Source organism: Cucurbita pepo, chromosome LG03, assembly GCF_002806865.2.
Source record: "Cucurbita pepo subsp. pepo cultivar mu-cu-16 chromosome LG03, ASM280686v2, whole genome shotgun sequence".
In the NCBI taxonomy this organism is placed as follows: domain Eukaryota; kingdom Viridiplantae; phylum Streptophyta; class Magnoliopsida; order Cucurbitales; family Cucurbitaceae; genus Cucurbita; species Cucurbita pepo.
This window is the reverse complement of record NC_036640.1, coordinates 4,164,723-4,187,622: the sequence shown is the minus strand read 5'-3', so window position 1 is coordinate 4,187,622 and position 22,900 is coordinate 4,164,723. Positions and strand designations below refer to the sequence as shown.

General features: G+C 38.6%; 3 protein-coding genes and 1 long non-coding RNA gene across 8 annotated transcripts; 1 reads left to right on the top strand and 3 right to left on the bottom strand.

The window, feature by feature from the left end:
* Nucleotides 1–1,011: 1,011 nt before the first annotated feature.
* Nucleotides 1,012–1,998, bottom strand: LOC111791789 (transcription factor TCP12-like). Its single transcript, XM_023673266.1, has 2 exons — nt 1,160–1,998; nt 1,012–1,083 (listed from the first exon to the last, which is right to left on the bottom strand). Exons 1-2 carry the CDS (start codon nt 1,996–1,998, stop codon nt 1,077–1,079), a joined length of 846 nt encoding a protein of 281 aa, XP_023529034.1. The 3' UTR covers nt 1,012–1,076.
* A 5,824-nt stretch (nt 1,999–7,822) lies between these two features.
* Nucleotides 7,823–8,422, bottom strand: LOC111791542. The gene has a single exon (XM_023672926.1). The coding sequence runs from the start codon at nt 8,143–8,145 to the stop codon at nt 7,996–7,998; it is 150 nt and encodes a 49-aa protein (XP_023528694.1). The 5' UTR covers nt 8,146–8,422; the 3' UTR covers nt 7,823–7,995.
* Nucleotides 8,423–11,506: 3,084 nt separating this feature from the next.
* Nucleotides 11,507–13,326, bottom strand: LOC111791555 (protein rough sheath 2 homolog). Its single transcript, XM_023672942.1, has one exon. It carries the CDS (start codon nt 13,069–13,071, stop codon nt 11,938–11,940), a length of 1,134 nt encoding a protein of 377 aa, XP_023528710.1. The 5' UTR covers nt 13,072–13,326; the 3' UTR covers nt 11,507–11,937.
* A 935-nt stretch (nt 13,327–14,261) lies between these two features.
* On the top strand, nt 14,262–17,889 carry LOC111790096. 5 transcript variants are annotated; one of them, XR_002814444.1, is made up of 4 exons: nt 14,262–14,692; nt 15,730–15,782; nt 15,867–17,351; nt 17,751–17,889. It is a non-coding gene; the product is annotated as an uncharacterized LOC111790096 (long non-coding RNA). The 5 variants fall into 5 exon arrangements; XR_002814446.1 differs by lacking the exon at nt 17,751–17,889 and having other exon boundaries at nt 15,867–15,939; nt 16,029–17,560; XR_002814443.1 differs by lacking the exon at nt 17,751–17,889 and having other exon boundaries at nt 15,867–16,113; nt 16,214–17,560.
* Nucleotides 17,890–22,900: the final 5,011 nt, after the last annotated feature.

The window sequence follows — 22,900 nt, the reverse complement described above, 5'->3', positions numbered from 1 at the left end:
TCACGAACTTTTAGTGCACAAATGTTGTCAAACTACGAACAAAAAGGGGAAGCTAGGTTGCTAATGTTTCATGTCAATCATTTTTTTTGACAGTTATTTGCACTTTTACTTTCATTTTCAAACATCATTTACAAAGGCTTTTGACAAAGCTTTTTTTTTTTTTTTACACATGAAATCGAATACCCTACAGCAATGAGCACGAAGCTCTATAAATAATGAATCAATCTATGCTCGATTTTCCTCTTAATTCAAATACCATCCTAAATTCTAGCTCGTATAGCAATGATATGAATAGAATGAGAATGAATAACATAGCAAAGACTAGAACTCAAAAATATCTAATATCGAGTTAAATCATGATAACCTATTTAGAACTACTTACCTAACAAACAAACCTATCAAAGAACATGTTTGAAAATGGTTTTGAAACGGTTAAAATCTCTTTTGTTTTATTCAGAATCACAGAAAACGTCATTTTCATGTAACAGCTCAAGCCTACTGTTAGTAAATATTGTCCGCTTTGGCTCGTTACGTATCGTCGTCAGCCTCACGATTTTAAAACGCGTTTGCTAAGGAGAGGTTTCCACATCCTTATAAGAAATGTTTTATTCCCCTCTCCAACCGACATGAGATCTCACATCTCATAACATTAAATTGATTTTTAATGTTTGAAATATGTTCTAAAGTGATTTTGGACATGACAGAAGTAATTTTAAGACATATCTAGCAATCCTAGGAAGAACGTTTACTTCTTCCTCGATGCTCCCGACGTCAACTCGTCATTAACTTGGCACACATTGATATGTCCCCGACAACAAATTCACAAAATCCAACCTCCATTGACAGCCAAAACCATAAACTATTGTCATTTGAAGATATGCATAAGACAAAGACAATATATATTCGGATAAACTAAGGACGGAAATCAAACATGATCTAGTAGTAACCTTAATAAAGCAGGAAAAAACAATCATCATCAGTCTTTAATTATTATAATATGATCTAAAAAAGGCCATGTTTTGACGTTCTTGGCTGCATTTTATCCTTAATTTCTCAAAAGGGTTTTCATTAAACTCTCAAATCCTGCAAAAAACATAGAAAAATCAGAAATTTTAGGGTAAAAAAGCAGAAATTTCAAGACTTTGATGGTTGAAATTACTTGGAAAAAGGATAACTTGGGATGCCATCAATGGAGGAAGCTTTCCATTTCCTCTTGATCATGGAGCGTTCTTGTAAATACCCTTTTGAGGCTTCGGCATCGTCGTCCCGACACGGTTTCATATCGTCGTTGTCGTCGTCACCGGTGAACTTGGTAGCACAAATCCTTCTCTTGTTCGTGAAAGAGTATTCCTCCATTGATAGATTTGAAGTTTCGGTACTCCAATGCTCTGAAACTTCCTCGACGCCGCTCATTCGATGACCATAATATTTTCTATTGTTGTCGTTGTCGTCGTCGTCGTCTCTGGCTCTTGCTCGGGCCTTGGCTCTTGATTCTTTAGCAAGAAGATTAAAAACCTCAACTTTTTCACTATCTTCCTCCTTTTCTTCAACATTTCCATACTTGGACCTTGAAAGCTCTTTAATTGCTTTTCTAGATTTACCAAAAAGCCACTCTAGGGTTTTGCTAGCTTTGTCATACCCTAACATATCTTGCAAATCAAAGAACTTTCGAGCTATATCGATGGATAATCTCACTCTCCGATCCCGTAAACCCTGTGCCGTGTAAATCTTACTATGTCGATCCTTCTTCCCCGTCCTCGTCCCCGTCCCGACCGTAAGAGCACTCGGGATGTCGCCGAGAGCTTGGCTACTATTCCCCGTTGCCGAAGCCGAGAAGTGGGCGATCGGGAAATAGGGAGGTAGAAATGAGAGTGGATCTAGATGGGGTTGATGGAAGTTGAAAGTAGGGTTGTTGGGTGAAGGGTCAGAGTTGAGAAGTGAAGGAAATGCAAGAGGAAAGCAAGGGAAAGGGTTGAGATTGAAGCTTGAAGATGCCATTTTGTTTGGATTTTGGAAGTGATATGAAACTCAAACAACTCTCTACCCATTAAAAATCCCATTTTTTGGTATCTTTTTGTTTGGATTGGGCCCTCAAACGTGGGAGATTGCCACTTGATATGCCAACAAAGGAAGAACCTTCAACAAACTCATAGTTACACTTCTAAATTAGTAGGGTTAAGCTATGAAAATCCGTTTCAAAATCCATTAGTTCATACAAATTTCGTAACCCCATAAGAGAAAGATTCGAACTTTTCGCTTTTTAACGTTTGTTATAACTCAGCAAAACAGAACTTTCATAGTGCCGGTGAGAATGTGAGTTAATAAGCTTGACTTAACAAAAAAAAGTTATAATAGGTTTAGGAAAATTGTTAATCTCGAGGACGAATCCTTAGTAGTTGCTTAACTTGAAGAGAAAGTTTAGGAGATAAGTTGTGTATTTTCCACTGTAAATACTCACGAGAACGAGAAGTTACAATGCTCTCTTTCTTCAAGTTGTTCTTCTGCTCCCGTTATTTGTTTTGACACATTTCGATCGTGAGTCATTCCAACTAGAAGAAAGGATTTTTAGTGGGAGCCCTATAAATGAGTGGCATTGCCCTTTAAGTTAGGGTTACTAAGATGAATAGAGGTAAAAAAAAAAAAAATAATAATAATAATAATGAAAATTAGACTTTAGCCCTACATCTAATTACTGATAATTAGACTTAATTATATTAATAATGTTTACCCGACCACGTTTATTTATTTTATATATATATCAAATTTCAAAAAGGTATATATGATTTCGTGAAAATTTTACTGAGTGTTCAAAACTGTCGATAAGTGAATAACTCAACTCAACCCATATGATTTAAGTTGGATTATCAACATATTTTAGTTGAACTAACATCTCGAGCCAATCGAACCCAAATATTTTATAATTAAGTTGGGTTAGGTTGGGTTAGGTTCATTATTTAACCAACCTGTTTTAAATTGAAATTTTTTACAACCGGAACGGTTGGATTGGATCTAAGAAGATTCTAGCCTGATCCAACTCAACCTATAAACTCCGTTAAATTTTACCTAAAAAATGTAAATCCTTAATGTCGGGATTTGACATCGGTGTATATATATAATAAGAAGGCAAAGATGTTTAAACGACAATGAATTATGTGTTAAAAGAGCAACATGATGTGTTGTCTTTGCTTTTATGTGTTGACAAGAAAGTTCCTACGACACTCAGTGCATGTACAACATGAAGCATCCTTACCTGCCTTAACCTTGACCTCTTATGGCTCTCTAACCATTTTTCTCTCTCCTCTCTCTCTCTCTCTCTCTATAGCATTAATAAAGCTTCTGCTCTTCTCTCTTGTGCCCCTCTGTCATACTCTCTCCGCTCGACAAGTGTTGCCCGACAATATGGTAAAGGCCCGTGTCTAAATGATATATTATTGACGAAAAGAAACAAATCTTTTAATTGTTAGAATTGAATGATCTGACCGTTCTATTTTCCTCGACGTTACTTGAAGAAACTTGTTTTTTTTGGTTGATCGAGGTTGGCATTATTGAATGATTTCTCGAGTTTTGTTATTAGGGTTACATATATAGTTTAGGCTCAATGTTTGAATCGATCATTATATAGTTATATGATGTTACAGTTAAAGAAAGAAGAGGTATATGAATGAATCGAGACCGATCTGTATGAAAGTGACCCTGAGAATAGGTGGTTAAAGGAAATGAAAGTTACTATCTATACCAACAAGGTGCACATTTCTTTTCAGTGGTTCAATCATAGAAACTTCATGGTTAAACATGTTTTTTATTTGGAGCAATTTTATGTTGGGTGACCTAGGAATTTTCCTGTGATGTATGTGAGTGAGGACAAAACATGTGATGTAAACATGCTAGAACGACTCGTGTTGGTTTATGGGGATAGTCTTCACTCGAGAATACCAAAGCTATCGAGTGTCAAATCCGAATTTCGAATTCTAATCCAAATGGGTCCGAAAACTTTTGAGGTAAACTCGAGAATACCAAAGAAAGAAGGGGTATATGAATGAATCGAGACCCGTTCATATCCATTCATCAACCAACCACTTTATTTATTCAGCTCAAAGGGCCAAAGAACATGAAGTTTACCTCAAAAGTTGGATGTAAAACGACCCATTTGAATTAGCATTCAAAATCCAGATTTGACATTCGATGACCTTGGTATTCTCGAGTGAAGACTATCCCCATAAACCAACACGAGTCGCTCTAGCATGTTTTGTCTTCACTCACATGCATGACAAGAAAATTCTTAAGTCACCCAACATAGAATTGTTCCAAGTAAAAAGCACGTTTAACCATGAAGTTTGTATGATTGAACCACCGAAAATAAAGGTGCACCCTATTGGTATAGATAGTAACTTTCATTTCCTTTAACCCTTTCTTAGTCGACCTATTATCGGGGTCGGTTTCGTACCGATAACCCTAATTTGAAATAAATGGTTGCCTTTCTGGTGGAGAGACATGATAGGACCCCTACCCACATCCCATTTGAGTGCAACAAAATGATTGGGGCCTCATTTTTCACTTTCCAATTTGGAAAATTGGCTTGTTTTCTAAATTACCCATTACCCATTTCCATTAACTTCGAATCAAATTTTGTGAGGATTGGAACGAGCGTTCGAGTAAGTTATGTTCGGAGGATCGCTATGAATCTTCGAATCGTAAAAGATTATTCAAACTGGTTGTTTAGATTGCTCGATAATGTCTAACGTAACCGGCACAACGCAGATGTTGATTAACGAGAATTGAAAAGGTAGTAATACAACGTAAAACACAAATAAGGAAACCGAGTGTAAGAAGTCAATATGGACAAAAACAAATAAGGTAGGCAATAATAGATGAGTAACAAGGCCAAGCATTGTCATTCATATGTCTGTTCTTTTGTTACTATTTGATTCGTGAAGTATGGGTTTGTAATGCTAAAAGTTAAATTGTTGGCCTCCATCAATAGTAGCTCCTGACGAACTATGTTTTGATCATTGTAATAATGCCCAAATTCTATATGGTTCATGTTCCCGAACGTGTTGATCCCACGTCGGTGGGAGAGGGAAACAAATCATTTCTTCTAGATCTACCGCTAGCAGATATTGTCCTCTTTGGGTTTTTCCTCTCGGGCTTCCCCTCAAGGCTTTAAAACGCGTTTGCTAGGGAAAGGTTTTTACATCCTTATAAAGGGTGTTTCGTTCTCCTCCCCAACCAATGTGGGATATCATAATCCACCCGCTTCAGGGTCCAACGTCCTCGCTGACACTCGTTCTTTTCTCCAATCGATGTGTGACCACCACCAAATCCACCCCCCTTTGGGGCCAGCATCCTTACTGGCACACCGCCTCGTGTCTACCCCTTTCGAGGAATAGCCTCCTTGCTGACACATAGTCTGGTGTCTGGCTCTGATACCATTTGTAAATCGGGTCTACCCCCCTTCTAGGAACAGCCTCCTAGCATACGCGTTTTAAAGTCTTGAGGGGAAACCCGAAAGGGAAAGCCCAAAGAGGATAATATCGGCTAACGTTGAGTTTGGGCCATTACAATCTGCTAATGGTGAACTTGAGTTGTTACGGGTTGGCTGAATGGTACCACGAGATTAAAGAGCGATGAGAGAACTGTGAGAGACCCCTTAAGGGACGTAGATTATGCTATGCATTATTTTTTCAAATTAGTAACCCTAATTGACCATTGACTCGGTCGAATCTCATTTTATAGTCATTAAAGCTCAAATTTTGTTCTTGACCTTAACTCGACGAGCTCAACACGTCCGATCAACATAAGTCGACCAAACGCGCATCCAACGAGGATTTCATTTCATCGGTAGATGAGTTAAATGTAGGTTATGTTTAGAGAAGGAATCAAATATAAAGTGGGTTCATACAAAAGGTGACAAATATATATAAAGATGAAGAACAAAATCATTATGAAAAACATTGGACGTTATGAAAAATGTGAAATATTCTTCTAAGGCCCCCCCTTGCCTACCTTTTTTGCTCATAACTTTTTGCACAGTGTATCTCGTCCGACCCAAAAATTATTCCATTCCTATCCCGAGCTTCAACCCACGTTACATGTGACTCAACATGAGAGAACAGGGTAGGGCTCGGTATAGTCACGTTCAGTCCCTAGAGTTTAGAAACCTATTCAAATCAGAATTAAACGTTGGGATTATTTGAAATTTATCAAATCGAAGTCTATATACGACGATCTGTAAATCTCGAGAGTCGAGTGTGGGCTCTTCGAGCAGATACCGTTCTAATGAAGAAGCTCGTCTTTCCATTACCAACGGAGAATTTAAAGACTCCAAACTATTTAGGGACTTATCCAATAGAGTTACATATTGATAGCCTAAAGCCCATATGAAAATACATCCATTATAGCCTAAATGTTTCTTTTTAATATTAAATTTCCAATTTCTTTTAGAATTATCACGTCATAAATGCTTCTCCTTAATTTAAATAAAACATTTTAAAATATTAAATTTCTATTATTACTTTTAAATATATATATATATATATATGAAGTCATGGACTGGTTGTAGCATTAGCACTTTTCTTTGCGAATCTTTCGTGTTTACAGGAGAGTAAATGAATTAGCTACTGAACCAAATGAGCCGGCGTATGAGGCGCAAAAGGATTGTGATGTCCCACATTGGTTGGGGAGGAGAACAAATCACCTTTACAAGGGTGTGGAAACCTTCCCTTAGCAGACGTGTTTTAAAGCCTTGAGGGGAAGCTCAAAGAGGACAATATCTGTTAGCAGTGGATCTGGGCGTTACAAGGACAGATGGCATTACCAAGAACCAGAGATGGTAAAGCTGCTTCGCTCCTGAACCTTCTTTCACTCTTTTACTCTCCTGATTGGTCTCACTGCTTCTCTCCTTTGCGAGTCGACTCATGAATGTTGCCGGGTTGGACGAGCCAATAACTCGAATGCCTTCGGTCTGTTTTTTTGAACAAGAATCACAGTGTTACCTTACCTTCACCATGTACTCTCCTGTAACAAACTAGACTAGAATGATCCTTCACCGTACTTCATATAATGAATGAAACTTACCGGAATCGTATGATAGGTTGTCCAGAGTTCAGGGTTAAGAGGAGGAGCGGGGTTTAGAGCAAAGCGGGGCAGGCAGAAAGAGGAGTGGGCGAGGGCTATTGCAAGCAAGCTGGACGAGCTGGAGAAGAATTCCTAACTCTTACACAGATGAGCATGAGATGAGAAGAACCTTTACAGTCGAGTACATTTTATTTTAAGTGATTCAATCATAAAAATCTAAAATTAAGCGTATTTCTTAACCATCATGTGTCGAGAAATTCCGAGGTCATCGGGCGCCGAATATTATTTTTCGGTGGTGTTTTTTTTTATTTTTAATTTTTTAATTTTTTAATTTTTATTTTTTGAAAAATGGAATAAATTAGATATTTTAAAGGTTTGATTTGACAATAGAAATGGGAATATATACTCTCATTTTGCAAATAAATAAAATATATTATATTATTTTAATTGATATATTGCTTTTGAGAAAAAAGCAATTTTAAAAGTGAAACACTTCTTTTATAAGATTTCTTTTTTAATTATTTTTTTTATTGTGATTTAGATTTTTTTAATTATTTTTATGATTTAATAAATAGTCTCAAAATGTTTTTGAATTATTTTAAATTTGTTAAAAATATGTTTTTTTTTTTTTAATAGAAAAGATTTGAATTTATTACTCTTAAAAAATATATTAATACGTTTATAATTATATTACCTTAAAAAAAAATGGGGAAGAAATTAAATAAAAATTCAATTTTCTCTGCTATTTACATTTGAAGATGGAAAATGGAGACTACTACAATCACCCAGCTCAAATCTAAGCTATTATCATCACCGATCAACTCAATTTGTCGGGATTTCAAATGATGCTCGAACAAAACATCTCTACGGGTACGAACCCTTTTCGTGAAAATTAAAAACAAGACGATACGAACAACGGAGTCAGTCATGCCAACAGAGGAGCATTACGATGCAGCTTCGAATAATGTAAAGTCTTCCTTTTTGCTCTCTAATATAGCTCCCGAAAGACGATCGTGATCTCCACGAAACCTTCTTGTTCTTGTTCTTGTTCTTGTTCTTCCCGTCTCCCATGGTAGCGTATGCAACAACTCTAGTGATACGAACGGTGTTGTTCGGTTTGTTTGATGAGTACTAAGGGGCGTGGAGTTATATAGAGAAGGGAATCCAGGTTTCTCACTCTCTTGGGTTTGAAAAACAGCATTTATTTGGGGATTCAAACACCAAGAAAGTTGGTCGACCCATTGATATTAAAATTTGAAGAAGAAAGAAAGAAAGAATGGTTTTGGGATTTGAGAAGCCATTTTGGTTCTTGGGAGACTTGAAGGGATGCTTCCTTGTTCTTTCCTTTTGGTGTAGTTTTTAGAATACTATGAATCTTTGGATAAATGAAAAAAAGTTGATGCTTTTCCCTTTCGGTTTTCGAATATTAGTGGGAAATAAAGTCGTTTCGATCTTATATATTCATAGCTCGAAAAAAAATAACGTTTTTGGGTATCTGTGTTTTCGGGTTGGATCAAGTGTTTCAAAATGTTACCTGTTTTATCTCTAAATTTTGAGTTTGATTTTCATTTGATCAGTATTTTTCGACAATGTGGTAAGAAATGTTCAATTTGTGTATTTTTTTTCAAAATTTGTGTAGGGTCGATATTTGGGAATATTAAGTATTTTGTAAAAAAATTTAATATTTGTCACGATCGTACGTTTCGACAGGTATGATAGGCTTATTTTTAATCGAAATTCAAGTCTTAGGTTGTGATCCCAAGTAAGTGATCGAGTACGATGACTAGTTTAAGTGGGGGAGAATGTCACAATCTAACTATGAAAAGAGTAGGCTGTGACCCTCACGTTGCGACAAGAGAGGCAGCGACCCTCAAGTGGCGCCCATTCGGCCACGGGAGGACTTAGACGAGTGTCATGATGCGACCGAGGAGAACAGTGCATCATCTAACACACCACACAAAGTGGGCATTGAAAACAAGTTGAGACATAAGCAAGATAGAAACATGGGATAGACAAGAGGGGCAAAGATAGGCTTGTTGAAGGGTCGGGTAGGATTTTTCGAAATTGCCCTAAATACGAACAGAAAGTTGCTGATAGTACCTGTCATCATCGTCATTGAATGAAAATTGACTAGGAGCAAACCATTTTTGGATGTTGGTTGTCGATTATATGTATCGATAGAACGAAAATTGGCCAAGAACAAAACCATTTTCAGATGTTGGTTGCTGGTCATACGTGTCAAAATCATCTAATTTGAACATTTCTTACAACATTTTCGAAAAATATCCACCCTGACTTAGTTTTTGAGGAGAGAAATATCGAGACATTAAATAAATAAAATAAATATATTAAATAAAATACAAATGGAATTTAATTATTATTTTTTTTTTCTTTTTTTGAGAAAAAAGAGATTCATTTCATCTGCATATGAATTTTATTTATCCAAATTCCATTTTTTTATATATTGAAAATATATATAATCAATTATTATTATTATTATTATTTTATAAATAATATTCTTCAAAAATACGTATCAAATCTTGAAAAATCAACTAAATAAATAAATAATTTTGTTTAAGAAGACAGAGAATTAAAGGTTCCAGGAAGGTGTGGGTACAAAGACAAAGGACAAATAAAATGAACAGACAAACAACCTAAAATAAACAAAAACATTATCCCTACAACATTATTATTTAAATCATAATATAATATAATGTTACAAAGCTTATAATATGTCACACCATTTTAGCTTAATCCTCGACATAATCCCACATTTAATGTTTCGTATATTTTTCTTTACACACAAAATAAATAAATAAATAATGAATGGGTCACGTAAAAAATCAGTGAACTTTAATAAATTTTGATCGATATTATTTATCTGTTGCGTTGCAGAACTTGACCTTTTAACAGTAGGTTCAGTAGCGAATTCGAATTGGTCGTGTATCCTTCTGCTTCATGTCGATAAGCTTACGAGCAGCTACATAAAAATTATCGTCCACCCATGAAATGAATATAATCGATAAATATTACGATTATGCCCTTCTTGTGACCAAAATCTTCATTGTCGAGATAAAAATTGTTTATGTACCGTTCTATCCTCTCGAGCTTCCATTTCTCTCTTCTCTAATGCTTTTCTAATTATTATTTTAATGAAAAGTATGGTAATTTCTAATCATGCACGTGACAGCCACGTGAAGGGAAAGGCAAGTGCCCTTAACATACTGGACAAGGCCTTGGTTTTCGTTTCGACATGTCGTTTTCTGGTTCCCTATATTCTTCCAACCCTCAAAACGAAGTCGTTTCATTGTTTAAACTAAAAGATAAATAAATAAATAAATATAACTCTAAATCATTTACATTAATTACCATATCTTTGTCTTGGATTAATCAAAGATTTTGTGAGCATTAAACAAAAAAAAATGCTAATTAGTCAGTTCAATGAATTGGGTTTCTTTGCATTTCCAAAAATATCGAAAATTTAAGATATTTAACGGGTTTAATTGATATTTTTCATCGTTAATTAGTTAAAATTGAATAATAAAAATCGGTAAAATGACATTTGAAACGTCTTAAAATAATATTTTTAGGATAATATTTTTTAAAATAGATCAAATAGTACCAATTTGGACACAACTCAGCTCACACAGAATATCGGAAGTCAAAGATTCGAAACTTCCCTCGACATTTTTAAATGAGAAAGAAAAATGGGCTTAAAACCAAGGCCCAATGGGAAATTTGATATATGGGCCAGCCCAAGTTTAGTCCATTAAGATTGTAAAAGGTGGGCTTGTCCATGTTTAACCCAGGCCCAATGGGAAATTTGGTATATGAGTCAGCCCAAGTTCAGTCCACTAAGATTGTAAAAGGTAGGCTTGTCCATGTTTAGCCCAGGCCCAATGGGAAATTTGGTATGTGGGCCAGCCCAAGTTCAGTCCATTAAGATTGTAAAAGGTGGGCTTGTCCATGTTTAACCCAGGCCCAATGGGAAATTAGATATATGGGTCGGCCCAAGTTAAGCCCAAATTCAGTCTCGTATTTTTGCACTCTAATTTCTTGTGCTAAGTTTGAATGAAATATAATGCGTACTTTGTTATTTACTAATTACATAAACACATGAACTAAAAAGCTCCTTTCTACTAGCTTGAGCTTGGGGAACCCTAGTGCCATTTCCATAACCATAATAATAAGCTCGGATGCACAAAATCTAGTGAACACTTTCGATTCGGGTGCGAGTACAAATAAACACTAATACAACTAACTATTAATCCGTGAATAGCTCGATGAATACGACACCCATTACCATCACAATCATCGATCGAGAGACACCCATGCAATTGTTAAGTCCAGTCTCGACCACATTTCCAACCAAATACAAAGAAGGATTGTTGTGTCTACTTGAAAATAGACGTTAATCTCGATCAAGGGATCATCGAGAACTAATATGGTGTACTTGGATGCACGAAATCTAGTAAGCACTTACAATTTTGATTCGAGTATGTAGATCAATAAAGAATGCACATAGACACTAATATGACCAACTATCAATACGTGAATAGCTCGATGGACATGACACCAATTACCATCACAAATGCTAATAGGGTAACACCCTGCAATTCACAAGTTCGGTCTCCATAGACAAAATTGTAGGCTTATAATCTCGATCAAAAGTTAGAAGTTCAAATCAAGAACTAACCCGAATTAGTTTTAGCTCCATTGCTCAAAAAAGTTTCTAAAATTTTATTGATTACTATCTTCTTCCTCTGGTTTTCTAATTGTGCCCAACAGAATCAGTCTGTGTAAAGTAAAACAAGTACAGAGGTAAACCAACCTGGATTTAACTCCGGCCATGGAAGCAGAGCTTCAATGGATGATATCCTTTGAATTACCAGTAACCATGACCAATCCATGTCCCTGAACTCCATATTTCTCCACCAGCTTCGCCAATTTCGCATGCTTGCTGCACCATGATTCCACCAGCTTTGCCTCTTTGCTATCTGCGTCTCTTTGCAGGGCACTCAACTGCTCTCTGTAATTGCTTTCGATTCTCCCTAAATACGCCATTTCTTCCTCTCTTAACCTCTGAATCTTGGCTTCCATCTCCTCCATTTTCTCTCTTTTCTTCCTTGCTTTCTCCGACTCCAGCTGCTGCTCTAATCGGTTCAATCGCCATGTCGCCTCTTTCTTGTGTTGGACCCAATTCTGCCGTCCTTCTTCCAGATCCTTGCAGTACTGGACTAAGGCTCCCATCTGTTGAACTGGTAAGATCCGGTTCACTTCCGATTCGAGTATTGCTGATTCGGAAGGAGATAGCGTGAGGCTCACCGATGGCGATGGCGTGGTCGACGCGGTGGAAGAGGAGGCGGTGCTAGTGGAGTTCACGTTCATCCAGAGAGGAAGGACGGTGGGAGATGACGTGGTAGAACTGACCGATCCGAGCGAGAGGACCGGATCGGCTTCGGGGACGGAAAGACGAGGCGGAGGAGGAGGAGATTGAAACGCTGCGGCGTAGATCTTGGGCTGGACGTACTTCTCGGCAAACGTCTCTAAGATGTGGTCGTAAGGACCTTGAACCGTCTTCTCCGGAGAGGAAACACCGACAATCGGAATATTCCCGTCGGAGTTTTGGTAATCGCGCCTCTGCGTTAAGTTCTGCGTCTTCTGCAACTGCTTAAGTTGCTTCTCTTTAAAAACCTCCCACCACTTGCCGAGGCGTTTGGCCGTACGGCCAGGGACCTCGGCAGCGATCTTCTTCCACTTGTTGCCGTACTTTGCCTGAAGAGAGATGACGAGAGTCTGCTCGTCGGGAGAGAGCGAGCCTTTCTTCAAGCCAGGTTTGAGGTAATTCTTCCAGCGTTCGAGGCAGGATTTTGGATCGCGATGAAGAGGCTTCCCCATGCGCTGAGAGATGAGATTCCATTCTTTAGGGCCATATTGCTTGACGTAGGCTCGAAGGAGTGCGTCTTCTTCCGGCTGCCAGCGCTGGCGGTCCTTCATTTCATTGCCACCATTGTTGCCGGTAGGAATAAGCTCAAAACTGATCGGAGGAAGAAGGAGAAAATGGTGGAATCGAGCTCATTGTAGAGAGAGAAAGAGAGAGAAAGAGAGAGAGAGAGAGAGAGATTGTTTGTGAAGTCTGAGAGATGGGAGCAGGAAGAGATGATGATGATGATGATGAAACGTACTGTTGTTATTATGGAGCTCCGATGCTCTGAATTCTGTTTCAGACTCACGCGCCTTTCCCCATTTTCACGCGCCTCTATGTGACAAATAAACCTTTATTGGACTCTTTTGCCCCTGAATTTGTAATTTGCATCAACTTTCCATTTTAATTTTATCTAATTTTAATTCTAATTTTAAACTAATTTTTTCATGAGTTGAATAAATTATAAAATTACGAAACTACCCCCATGGAAGCTTATTATATAGTTTTCAATCCATTCCGAGTCGTGAATATTTGAGTACTCACTTGAGTTAGCGGGAAATTTGCTAGATAGACATTATCGAATCGTACCTTATCAGAAACATGAACCGACTTCTAGAAAACTAGTTTTTTCTAAATTATACGAAGCCCGTAAGCAAATAGTAAGTCTATGGGTATTTGAATCCGAGCATCTAGGAAAAAAAGCATGAAATCCTTTTAAAAATAAATAAATAATACACGGGCATCTAGTGGACAAGGAACTTATTAAATATAAAATTATAACTTATTAATACAAAAAAAATACGCTCAAAATGGTCTGAAAAATGTTTTTTAATTTTAAAAAGTGTTTCAAAAATACCTTTAAATTTTTTTAGAGTTTTGTTTATATCTTGAAATTTTTTAAAATAGTTAATATATATTAGCGATGAATTTAAACGAGTTTTAAAACTATGAGATTGACAATGGCACGTAATGAGCTAAAACGGATAATATCTGCTACCGCTAGATATGGGTTGTCACAAATAACTTTTATATTGTATCTAATAAATAACTGAGAGGGATATTTTTTTTAATTATTGTACGAAGCATAATTGTATTTTAAATTTATTTAAAAAAAAATTAAAGAAATTAAGCTAATAATTTTTATTTAAAATTATGGGCAAATAAAAATTAAAGAAAATTAAAATTACATTTTTAATTTAGAGAAAGACATTTTTATTAATTTAACTAATAAAATTCGGGAAAAAAAAAAGGCATTTTTCGGACGTGCGTGAGAAAGCGTGAAGAGTCAGTCCACAGTCCGCAGTCCGCAGTGGTAGACTCTGCTTGAGACTAAACCCTAAACCCTAAACCCTAAACCCTTACCCTCCCTTTTTTACGGCGATGATGGTGAGCGACGGCGATGACGGGATAGGTTTGAAATTGATGAAATGTGCTGTGATTGAATGCTGCAAACCTATTTGGTCAATTAGCATTTCGTTTGGGGTTTTGATCTTGGGGGAGGATAATGGTATTAAGGTTGTTAATTTGAGGCGTTTTGTGAGAGGGCGTGGTCGAAGCATGAAGTTCATAAGCCATTTTTGCCTCATGGAGAAGCTTGTGGAGCTTCTGGAGGCACTGACTTGAATGGTGGCTCTCTCGTTGTTGGCAACAATGGATGCTTGGACGGAAACTTGGACAAACATTCGATTTCTGGTAAGCTAAGGGAGTTTTGTAACTTTTGTTTATTTGATATCTTCATAGTTTTTAAAGTAAGAATGATACAAAAACGTGTATTCTATGCATACATTTTAGTTATATTGGCTGTGTTTCCTGTTATTTGGAACTTTTGATCATGATTCTAATCCTAGTAGCCTTCTTTTAATTGCCTAAGATTGGTGTAAACGTAATGCGTTCGGTGTAACATCCTTGCACGCTGAATAATTTTGTTTTCGACCGAAGCAAGTGGACATTGGAGCTTTGAGTCCTTCAATCTCTTAGCCACTTGAAATGACTGTAACATTGATGGTTAATAGATTGCTGTCAATGAATCGAGTCCTACCTGACCTGTGTGATATCCCACATTGGTTGGGGAGGAGAACGAAACACCCTTTATAAGGGCGTGAAAACCTCTTTCTAGTAGACACATCTTAAAAATCTTGAGGGGAAGCCCAAAAGGAAAAGGCCAAAGAGGACAATATTTGCTAGCGGTGGGTTTTGGCCGTTACAAATGGTACCAGAGCCAGATACGGGGTGATGTGCCAGCGAGGAGGCTGTTCCCAAAAGGGGGTATAGACACGAGGCGGTGTGCCAGCAAGGACGCTGGGTCCCGAAGGGAGTGGATTTGGTGAGGGTCCCCACATCAATTGGAAAGGAACGAGTGCCTGCAAGGACGCTGGGCCCTGAAGGGGGGTGGATTGTGATATCCCACATCGGTGGGGGAGGAGAACGAAATACTTTTTATAAAAGTGTGGAAACTTCTTCCTAACAAACGCGTTTTAAAAACCTTGAGGGGAAGCCCAAAAGGGAAAGCCCAAAGAGGACAATATCTGCTAGCGGTGGGCTTGGATCGTTACATAGGGCTTGGATCATTACATACAGTGAAGTGAGTTTTTGTTGTGATCCCTTTAGTGTGTGCTTGGACTTTGATAGAATTTCTTACATTACAGTCGGAGTAGTTTTCTCCACGAGGACAACGTTCGTTACCATGGTGTTTACTTCCCTTGTTAACAATATTCATTTCTGTTAATCAGGAAGCTTATATGCGTATACAGTTTCCTGAAGTTTCATCGGCGTTGTTTTTCCGGTAAAATGCTTCTAGTCTACTTGCAAGGACACCCTGCCTCATGCACGCACTCGAATGTTCACTTTTATTCTTGGTTATTTGCAGGACATTTTCGTTCAAGGCTCCGTTAGATGATCTCGTCCAGAGTCGTGGCTTATCAGCTTCATGTTCTGCTTGAGTAAGAAACCGAGCTGTACTACAGGTTAATTATATGGACATATCTGTGATCAGATCCTTGCAATGTGGTCTCTAATTATTGCATTACAGTAAGTCGATACCAACGAAGTCGAGAACTGCAGTTTTCTCATACATCCATGGTGCATAAGATTTGAGAAGGCTCAGCTCTAAGTAGGTATGTTGTTTTTACTATTATCCTTTTTTCTATTGTTGAGAAATTGATGTTGCAGGTTTGAAATACGAAAAATGCTTCGAACATCCTTCCCGTCTTGCAGGTTTGAAATACAAATTGATCTTGGTGTGTTCCTTTGGGAATGGGTTTCCAAAGACACGGCAGAAATAGTTCAGGAATTACTAAATATGGGTCTATAGGGATGCATTCAATCCTCAAAAAAAGAGGATTTGATTGAGTACCGAGGAGTCAAAGACTTAATGTCAGACGACATGGATGTGCCAACATTGTGCCTCCACCTTTGAGGCGGAGGTTGATATATGGGGTCGCTCTCCGGTACGATATCTAAGAATGAGTCGCCAAGGACATGGGAGGATTCGTACCTCAATTGTACCCAGATGGATGGATGTTCGGGATGCTCGATTATAAAGTTGACTTATAGGCTGGTTCTCGATAAGTGTGCCCGAGCGAGCAGTGAAGGCTGATGACATCTTGGAACTTGGGTGAGCATCATGAAATGTGTGGGCTATGTTATTGAGAATCAAGATGACTAAGATGAAATGCGATGTTTCATTTGAAGGACGTTGACTTTGAGGAGGAGAAAGGTCGAGTCTTAGGACTTAGCCTAGAGTAGAGGCAAGTCAACTAGACTTGCAATGAAGTGAATGCGGCACGCATGGGCGACATGTATGCTTGAACAAAGCATAGTTTCCGCATGAGTTGTGTTTGGTCAATGAAGGAAAACCTCACCTAAGGTCTGACAAAACCGCAAAACTAAGCAAAAATTATAAGCGAGTCTGAGTTCCCCTTATTAAGACTCGTCACGATTGTGTCAGAATTATGACGCCGCACGGTTTGAAAAGTATGATCACGACACAAAACACGATCATATCATGTGGAGTTGAGTTTAATTGTGCAATCTAGTGCGAGTTCTTTGGTTTTTTACTTTTTCTGCTTTAATTCCATATTATCTTCGTTATTTTGCATCGATGGTACGTAACATGCTTCGAGCTGTCCATCGTTACGATCGTTCTCGCTACTCAGTTTTCTGTTCAAGAACGAATCTATTTAGCTTAGAGAAATTATCTGATATTGTTATTTGTCTTACTGAGATTTGTGGTATATGGCATAGGACCTTTGCTGTGCTTCCATGGCCTTGCTTGCATCCATGAGCTGCAAGACAAGCTCGGGGCTGAGAAACGAGCATGCTAGCTGTTGGTTCGAGTAGCAGAAAGAATACGGTATGCTTCCGACCTGCTATCATGAAAGATATACTCGTGCTTGGCCAATCTTCTCTATTCAATTTTGCGCGTAACTGATTTTGAACGATCTCATGATCGTTTTTAGTTTGATAGTGAAGTAGATGTTAATTTTATAGCATGTTTAACATCGAATAACTATCGTAGTTTGGTTTAGTGGCATCAAGTAAAGAGTGGTCGTTTACTTTCGATATCAAACTCCTATGAGTTACTTAACGAGTATCGTATGGTCTAATGATTCTTTCACTAAATTCACCTAACGAAGCAACAACTTTGTTTTTTAAGAGCTCATTCCTTAGTCACGTGTTGGTCTCAACATGTTGGGCCGAGAAAGTGTCCTATTTCCAACATCTCTTACCATTACTACAATTTGATCATCAGGACTCATACGTCGCGTTCCGACTTCCGATAAGACAGCGACAATGGCGATAAAATAGAATCTAAGATATGAAAGGGGACAAAAAGAGGCATTTAAAGGTGGGTTTTGAGGGAAAGTTTTTGATTAATTGATTACCAAAAGTAGGAGAAAGATGTTAGGATCGATACCAGTTGTTAGGATCGCACAACAACGCACACGCTCGATCTAGATGAACACAAAGAGAAGGATAGAGAGAAGTTGCAAGGAGAACTCTGGCTAAAAGGATTTTTTATTGATGACTTCAGGCATGTACAACAAGAGAGTACAGAGAATAGAAAAGTACATTTAAGAGCTTTACTGGACGGGATATATATATGGTTCAGTCTACTAAATATAGCTTTACCAGATTTAACCATCTACTATATATAGCTATGTACCATATATAGCTTTACCGGATATAGCCATTGACCAAGCTATAAATACAGGGAGCAGACTCCATAACTCAACAATTCTCCCACTTGGAGACTGATCCTACACCATACCAATTAGGGCTTTGCATAGCTTTAATTTTCCAACATCAACACATTTTGTCAACATGTCTGCTGGATTCTTTGCACCCTCTATCTTCTCCAAACACATATCGCCTTCTTCCACTAACCTGCGAGTGAAATGGTACCGTCTTCTAATGTGTTTTGTTCTTGAATGATAGACTGGGTTTTTCACCAACTGTATGGCACTCTGACTATCTGTATAAAGGATCTTCTTGCACTGCTTCCGGCCTAATTCTTCTAGATAGTCTGTCATCCATATCATCTCCTTTCCAGCTTCAGCTATGGCCACGTACTCAGCTTCAGTAGATGAAAGAGCAACGCATTTCTGAAGCTTAGACATCCAACTCACTGCTGTTCCATCTATAGTGTAGATATACCCAGATGTGCTCTTGCTGGAGTCTACATCTCCACTCAGATCAGCATCCACAAAACCTTGCAGAACTACTTTGCCATTGCCATAACAAAGTGTAGTATTGGATGTACCTCTCAGATATCTTAGAAGCCACTTCACAGCTTCCCAATGTTCCTTCCCTGGATTTGCCATGTACTTGCTAACAACTCCCACTGCATGTGTTATGTCAGGTCTAGTGCAGACCATAGCATACATCAAACTCCCAACTGCAGAAGCGTACGGAACTGATGCCATGTGCTCACGTTCCTCAACTGTCTTGGGAGATTGCCCCTTTGACAATTTAATATGATTTGCCAAGGGGGTAGTCCTGGGTTTAGCGTTATTCATCTTGAATTTGGACAACACCTTCTCAATGTACTGCTCTTGGGATAGATTTAATGTGCCAGCAGATCTATCTCGAGAAATCCTCATCCCAAGGATCTGCTTCGCTGCACCTAAATCTTTCATCTCAAATACTGAAGACAAGCTTGCCTTCAGGTGGTTTATCTCCCTCATACTTGATCCAGCAATTAGTATATCATCCACATACAGGAGTAGAAACACATAAGAATCAGTGTATTTCTTGAGGTAGCAACACTGATCCTTTTCACTTCTGTGGAAACCACTCTTGCTCATGAAGGAGTCAAACTTCTTGTACCATTGTCTCGGTGCTTGTTTCAGTCCATACAAGCTCTTATTGAGCTTACACACCATGTGCTCCTTGCTTGGAGCTGCAAATCCTTCGGGTTGTTGCATATAGATCTCCTCGTCTAGATCTCCATGTAAAAATGCCGTTTTTACATCCATTTGCTCAAGGTGCAAATTCTCCGATGCAACAATACTCAGTAGAATTCGGATAGTAGTTAATTTCACAACTGGAGAAAAGATCTCAGCATAATCAATGCCTTTTCTTTGTGAATATCCTTTAACTACTAACCGAGCCTTAAACCTCCTTCTGCCATCTGGTTCAACCTTGATTTTGAACACCCATTTGTTCAACAGAGCTCTCTTTCCTGTAGGCAACTCAGTCAGCACCCACGTATTATTCCTTTCAAGTGAGCTCATCTCATCATCCATGGCTTGCTCCCACTTAGTTGAATCTTCCACTTGTAGGGCCTCATCAAAGGACTCTGGTTCTCCTTCGTCAGTCAGCAACAGATAGTGTAATGAGGTTGAATATCTGTCTGGTGCTCTGGTAGTTCTGGATGATCTTCTCAACACCTGTTCAGGTGCAACTTGCTCCACGTCTGGTTCTTCAGCAATAGGATCAGCCACGTCTGGTTCTTCAGCAATAGGATCAGGAGTTTCTTGAGCTTCTGTTGTACCATCACTGTGTGAATTTTCTTGCCACTCAAATTCAACTCCCACTTGCTTCGTAGTCTCAGAGTTTATCTTCTCTCTGTCCTTGTACATGACATTTTCATCAAAGGTCACATCACAGTGTCTTAGGATCTTCATATTTTTCTCATCCCAAAACCTATACCCGAACATGTCAGAGCCATAGCCTATGAAGTAGCATTTCACAGCCTTAGCATCAAGCTTATCTCTCTTCTCTGGATCAACATGAACATATGCAGTACAGCCAAAGGTTCTCAAGTGAGAGTACTTGAGTTCTTTTCCTGTCCATACTTCTTCGGGCAATTTGAACTTCAAGGGTACTGACGGCCCTCTATTAATCAAATATGCTGCTGTGTTCACAGCATCAGCCCAGAATGCCTTTGGCAATCCAGAATGAATCCTCATGCTTCTTGCTCGCTCATTCAAGGTTCTGTTCATCCTTTCTGCAATACCATTTTGTCTTGCCTTACCGGGAATTGTTCTTATTAATCTAATTCCCTCAGCTGCACAAAATGTTATAAACTCTGATTTGTTGTACTCTCCTCCATTGTCAGACCTCAGGCATTTGATCTTCAAGCCGGTCTGATTTTCAACTTCAGCTTTCCACTTCTTGAAGGTGGTAAACACATCTGACTTATGTTTCAGAAAGTAAACCCATACCTTCCTGCTGAAGTCATCGATGAAGGTGACGTAGTACCTTGATCCACCAAGTGATGAAACTGGAGATGGTCCCCAGACGTCTGTATGGACCATTTCCAACCGCACTTTCTTCGGTTCTCTGGCAGCCTTTGTGAAACTAACTCGTTTCTGTTTGCCCATAACGCAGCTCTCACAAAGACCCATATCAACAGATTTTAAGCCTTCTAAAGCTCCTTTCGCAGTGAGCATCTTCATTCCTTTGACGCTCATATGTCCAAGTCTATTGTGCCATAGACTTGAATTGGAAGCACTCTCAGCAGCAGCAGTCATGTTTATACACTCTGCAGTAGTGTATAAGGTTCCAGATTTTGTGCCACGCGCAACAACCATGGCGCCCTTCACAATCTTCCAGGAACTCTTTCCAAACTCTGCTGCATAGCCTGTGCTATCCAACTGACCAATAGAGATCAGGTTCTTCTTGAGACCAGGAATGTATCTGACATCTTGTAATGTCCATTGATTTCCTGCTGGAGTTTGTATGGAGACATCTCCCTTTCCTTCAATCTCCAAGGTTTTATTGTCGGCAAGATACACCTTCCCGAAATTTCCTGATTTGAAATTTCGAAACAATTCCTTACTTGGAGACGAATGGAACGATGCACCTGAATCCAAAATCCAGGATTCAGCTGGGCTATCCACACTAAGGATTAAAACGTCCTCAGCATCTTCTGTTGTGTATATAGAATCATCATCATCTTCAGATTTATGATTCTGCTTCTTCTTTAGCTTTGTACAATCTGTCCGAAAGTGTCCTTTTCCCCCACAGCTCCAACACGTTACGTTGGGTTTGTTTGGAGATTTTCCCCGGTTCTTTGATTTTGAACGCCCATGTTTGTTTGAGCTCTTTGATTTGCTTCTTCCCCTTCGATCAACACTGAGAGCATTGCCTGATGAATCTCCAGTTTCCCGTTTGCGAATACTTTCGCTGAGAACTACATCTCGAATTTCATCAAACTTCAGTTTATCAGATCCTCGGGAACTGCTGATTGCGGCAACAACAGTATCCCATGACTCGGGTAAGGATGACATCAAAATCAACGCTTTAATTTCATCTTCGAAATTAATTTCCACCGAACCCAGTTGACTTATGATCATATTGAATTCATTTATATGATCCGCAACACGTCCACCTTCAGACATCTGTAGATTGAACAATCTACGCATCAAATACACCTTGTTCATAGCCGACGGTTTTTCATACATATTTGACAGCGCCTTCATCAGATCTGACGTTGTCTTCTCCTTGATGATGTTAAACGCCACGTTTCTGGATAGCGTCAACCGGATCATCCCTAAGGCTTGTCGATCCTTGAGCTTCCACTGTTCCGTGGTCATGGTATCCGGCTTCACCCCCAACAGAGGTTCGTGAAGATCTTTCTGGTACAGATAATCTTCAATCTGCATCTTCCAGAAACCGAAATCGGATCCATCGAACTTCTCAATTCCAATCTTTGAACTTTCCATCTTCACAGATCGTGGTGAATTTTGCCTTGCTCTGATACCAGTTGTTAGGATCGATACCAGTTGTTAGGATCGCACAACAACGCACACGCTCGATCTAGATGAACACAAAGAGAAGGATAGAGAGAAGTTGCAAGGAGAACTCTGGCTAAAAGGATTTTTTATTGATGACTTCAGGCATGTACAACAAGAGAGTACAGAGAATAGAAAAGTACATTTAAGAGCTTTACTGGACGGGATATATATATGGTTCAGTCTACTAAATATAGCTTTACCAGATTTAACCATCTACTATATATAGCTATGTACCATATATAGCTTTACCGGATATAGCCATTGACCAAGCTATAAATACAGGGAGCAGACTCCATAACTCAACAAAAGAATGATATAAATAGTCATAAAAAACATCATCTCTCAGTTCATATCAGAAAAAAAAAAGAAATGGATGGCTGTGATGAGTCCTACTTCCATAATTGGAACCAACCAAATTCACCCTTCACTTTCATTACAATGTTGATAGCTTCCATCACATGACCACATGCCATTCTCTCTCTCGTGTCCACTCCTTCCTACTCGTACAACTCTAAGAAAACTACTGAACACTTCATCGTATCTCTTTGGAGATAGTGATTAGACTTAACGGAAATATTATTTGTATATACTCTTATTTTTTAATTGTCGAGAGTGTATTCAAATCTGTAGCTTGAGTATTAGAAACTACTCGAACACT